The sequence below is a fragment of the Solanum dulcamara genome, chromosome 6 (assembly GCF_947179165.1).
Source record: "Solanum dulcamara chromosome 6, daSolDulc1.2, whole genome shotgun sequence".
Lineage (NCBI taxonomy): Eukaryota > Viridiplantae > Streptophyta > Magnoliopsida > Solanales > Solanaceae > Solanum > Solanum dulcamara.
Genome location: NC_077242.1, coordinates 18281006 through 18285245, shown reverse-complemented (window position 1 = coordinate 18285245; position 4240 = coordinate 18281006). Strand labels below are relative to the sequence as shown.

The 4240-nt window shown below is 31.6% G+C and overlaps 1 protein-coding gene across 1 annotated transcript; it reads left to right on the top strand.

Moving 5' to 3' along the window:
• The first annotated feature begins 678 nt into the window (after positions 1-678).
• On the top strand, positions 679-1539 carry LOC129892749 (uncharacterized). Its single transcript, XM_055968310.1, has one exon. The coding sequence runs from the start codon at positions 679-681 to the stop codon at positions 1537-1539; it is 861 nt and encodes a 286-aa protein (XP_055824285.1).
• Positions 1540-4240: the final 2701 nt, after the last annotated feature.

The following is a 4240-nucleotide window of genomic DNA, read 5'->3' as shown; positions in this document are numbered from 1 at the left end:
CAACCACGATTTCTAAAAAGTCACGAGCATTAATTGCAATCTAATATGCAAGATTATTTTCTATAAATGCTTTCAAAGTGGTAATTAATTTTCTTTATCTTGATAGAATACAGATAAGAACAACTTCATTAGAGGATTGACCAGTAAATATTTTTCACCTATAAATCGGTTGGGTTGAATTGTCGAGTTATCTATCAAGTTGAGTTCTTAAGAACTACATTTTCTGGACGTTACCTTTTGGTTTGTTCTTCCTCATTTTATGCACTCTTTTCCATTTCAATAGTCTTACCTTCACTTGATTTTGATTTCAATTAAATTTCTGCATAAATAAAAATATGCATTCTTTGATAGATTTTTGAAATACCCTCTTTGATTGAATTATAGATTTTAAGTCTAAGTCATTTAAATCCCTATGTAGCACTGTGTCTTTAGTTTCTTTTCTCTCTTTTCTACTTTTATTATAGAATTGTTGTTAGTTGTGTTAGAATAGAAAAGTTGAATTCGTACTAGAATCTCAATAGTCTTCTTTATAGTCGAAACTTGGTAGTAGATTTTTCTTCTTATGTTGTCCGTTTTATGCTTATCTATTTGCTATGATTAGGGATATTTTTTTATATTGATTCGTTCTAATTTAATTTATGGTAATTTTAGGTTTGATCACTACCTTCGTAAGTTGATATGGATGATACAACTTTTCAAATCAATATGGAGGAATTCAAGCTTTTTCATAATATTGATCGAACACTTTATTATATCCTTGTCATTGACCTTAAGCGTGATCCTTTTGAATCAATGCATACTTTGGCATTATGGATTTGGTTGGAGCGAATTTGTCGTTTTACCAATATTATCATAAAGATCTTGTCTTTACCTCATCTTCTTATTAATCAACTTGCTGATGAGGTTGCAATCTGTCTCAGATGCATTGAGAACAGTCAATTTATGTCCTCAATTTATGCAAGTGAGATTCCACTAACTCAAAACCTCATTTCGAAAGAGTTCTCTATTCTATTTTTTCATCAAAATCGGAACAGAGCATTCAATGGGATAAAGAAAATTGTAATTGAAGTTTGTTACATAGCATTATCAGATATTATGGAGGAAGCCCTACAAATAAATTTTGAACAAACCTTGATGGAAAGAAACATGACAATGGTTCCACCTCTTTGTGAGTCATCTTTAATCAGAAGAATTTCTCAGCTGGGACTTGGTGGTGATATGTCTCCCTGGAGGATGAAGGAACATAATGTACCTTACGAAGAACGGACCATGTTTGTTACTTTTTCCAAAGGTTATCCTGTTGCAGAATGGGAAATTAGGGAATTTTTTACAATGATTTTTGGAGATTGCATTGAGTATATTCTAATGCAGAAGGTGAAGTCCCATGAACAGGCTCTTTATGCCCGAATTGTGTTTGCTATGCCTGGAATTGTAGAATTTATTCTCAAAGATGAGTCCAAAGCTAAATTTAGTATCAAAGGGAAGCATGTATGGATGCGAAAATTTATTCCAAAAACTAGAAACTCTTCCTTACCATAGATGCTTCCTAAAATTTTGCTGAAACTATTTAGTCCATTTATGCATGTGTACCATTTTGAGAATGAAGTAGAAGTAATCATATTTTCAGTTTATTGTTCTTGCCATCCATTTGAAGACCCAAATTCTCTTATGTAGTAAATTCTTTTGTTATAATAATAAATATAAGTTTATTTAATGTGTATCTAAATATTGTTCTACTCTACCTTTGGATTCAAGTTTAATATTCTAAAGAGATTACAGAGGAAAAAAAAATATGAAAAGTTCAATCGAAATTATTTTTGAAATAGGTCCAAAAATTATATGATTTTTGAGTCTCTAGTATATGTTCAGAAAACATAAACTTATTCAACAATTCGTAGAAATTATTATATTATTGCATTTAACAAGCTAACAAAATTTAAGTAAATCAGAAAAGTTTTATTATGTAACTATTTTTTTTATAAAATTAAAATTCATTAGACACCATTTAAAACTAAAAAATGATACATATATTCATATACGAAATAAATGTAGAATTCAAAGAATGGATTAAAAAACAAGTGAAATCTTCGTATTTTGCCATAGAAAAATAGATTACATGAATAAGTTATTAAAAGTAACCGAAAATAACAATCAAATTACAACAGTTTAAAGTATTTGGATGTATCTAAAATAATTTGTGTTACAATTACTTTTATGGTTAGAACGGATGTGAAAGAAAGTTGACACCAGTTAAATTTATTTGTAAGAATTCAAATTTTGAGTCGTACTATATTATGACATGCAAACAATATTTAATGTACTTATTCAATAACTTCACTCGTATTGAATTCAAACTCTTTTAATCTCTAATCAATAAATATATAATACGTGTCTTTTACCCACCAAATATGTCTGTATGAAAACTTTTTTTCTCTACATATTGAACCATCTTATTTTTGATGTGCAATCAATACCCCTTTATGTCACGGTTCAAATCAGACCGTGAGTAGCACCCATACTAATCCTTCGGTGGAAGAATCAATATCATATCCTGAACTAACACCTAACACAAAAATAGATATTTAAAGTTGTAGAAACAAATTTTTTATAATAGTTTTAAGCTAAGTTCTCATAAATTCAGGAAAATTAATCAACCAAACAAACAATGCAGAAGCCAATTCCCTAGAACCTCAAAGTCAGTATACCAAAACTCTCAACTATGTCTAAGATAACGGGATGCAACCCCAAAAAACAAACATAAAAACTAAAGTCCAAGAATGGTCTCAGTCCGAAAAAAGGGCTAAGACTGAGAAAAATCCATGGTCGCCTGAAAGAGCTGGCTCGGCCTTTGAATTCTGCAGTCACTAATCTCCTAATTGAGGTCTATCAGCAGCCGCCTGAAGATTTCCTATACTCAACAAAGAAAAAGCAAGTGCAATTACAATAAACATAATAACAGTGTACTGGTAGGATCACGCGGTCAGTCCAAAAATGCAATATACACAAGTAACCACAACATCGTAACGACTAGCATATACATAAACACATTACAAATTATCATTTTATGAGCAATAATAGTTTTACAGTGTCAATCTCAAATACAACAAACAACAATGGTCTTCTCATGGAACCCATACTCAAACTATTAGAACGTACTGGCGTGGTACCCAATCCAATATATGTTGGCATGACACCTGATCCAATATGTACCAGCGTGGTATCCGATACAATTATGTATCACCGTGACACCCAATTCAATATGTACCAATGCGGTACTCGATAAAATCACCACAATCACAATCAAAATCACAATCAACAATAAATAGTTCACTAACTTGCACAATCAAGTATCTGATTTATTGCATGCAGTTGATCACAATAGCCATTTCATTAAGTTCATTACATATTTGCCTAGTAACATTATTAAACACAATACTATCAATTGCACATAACAAGCACATATAACACAGATAGGAAATAAATCATGACCTACCTCGAAACAAATTCTGGAACTCTAAAGAACAAGAGTTTTTCCTTTTTAAAGTCTCTTTGCTTATTCTTGGTCTAAAAACAAACAAAAAATACAACAAATCAATAAACAATGGCCTACAATACTCATATTATATCAAAATCCTAACTTGGCCACTTTCAAGATTATCTCCCCCAACTAGGGCTTTTTCCACCACTAATTTAGGCCAAAACATTTCCCTAAGAGAATTTCCATAGATTCAAAGGTCTAGGAATTAATTTACAAGTTAGGGGAATGATTTTCTTACCTTTAGCATGATAATTGGTGGAAAATTGAGAATAAACTGCCCTAGGTCTCCCTTTGCTCCACAAAAAGGAAACTTGCAGAAAAATAACATTTTTGGACTTTTCACCATTTTTGTTCGCGACTACCATAGCGAAATCGCCTACCATAACGGGAATAATCCCTCTATGGTGGGTTGGATGGAAAAAAACTTGAAATTTTACTCCCAAGCCCCCATTTTTCAACATACCATCAATCCTTGATGTTCCAAAATAACTCTTTCATGCCAAGATCAATCACGGAAATTCTACTCGCCCAAATTCAATTCTGTAAAGCCTTACAATTTCCTTAATATCTTGGATACAAACTCAAGCTATCAAACTCATAATTTAATCACAAACCCATTTTCTGATTACCTGATACCTCACCTGACTCGGATTTTATCCAATTTTTGCCTAGGCTCAAAATTTCCAAGATACTACTCAAAAG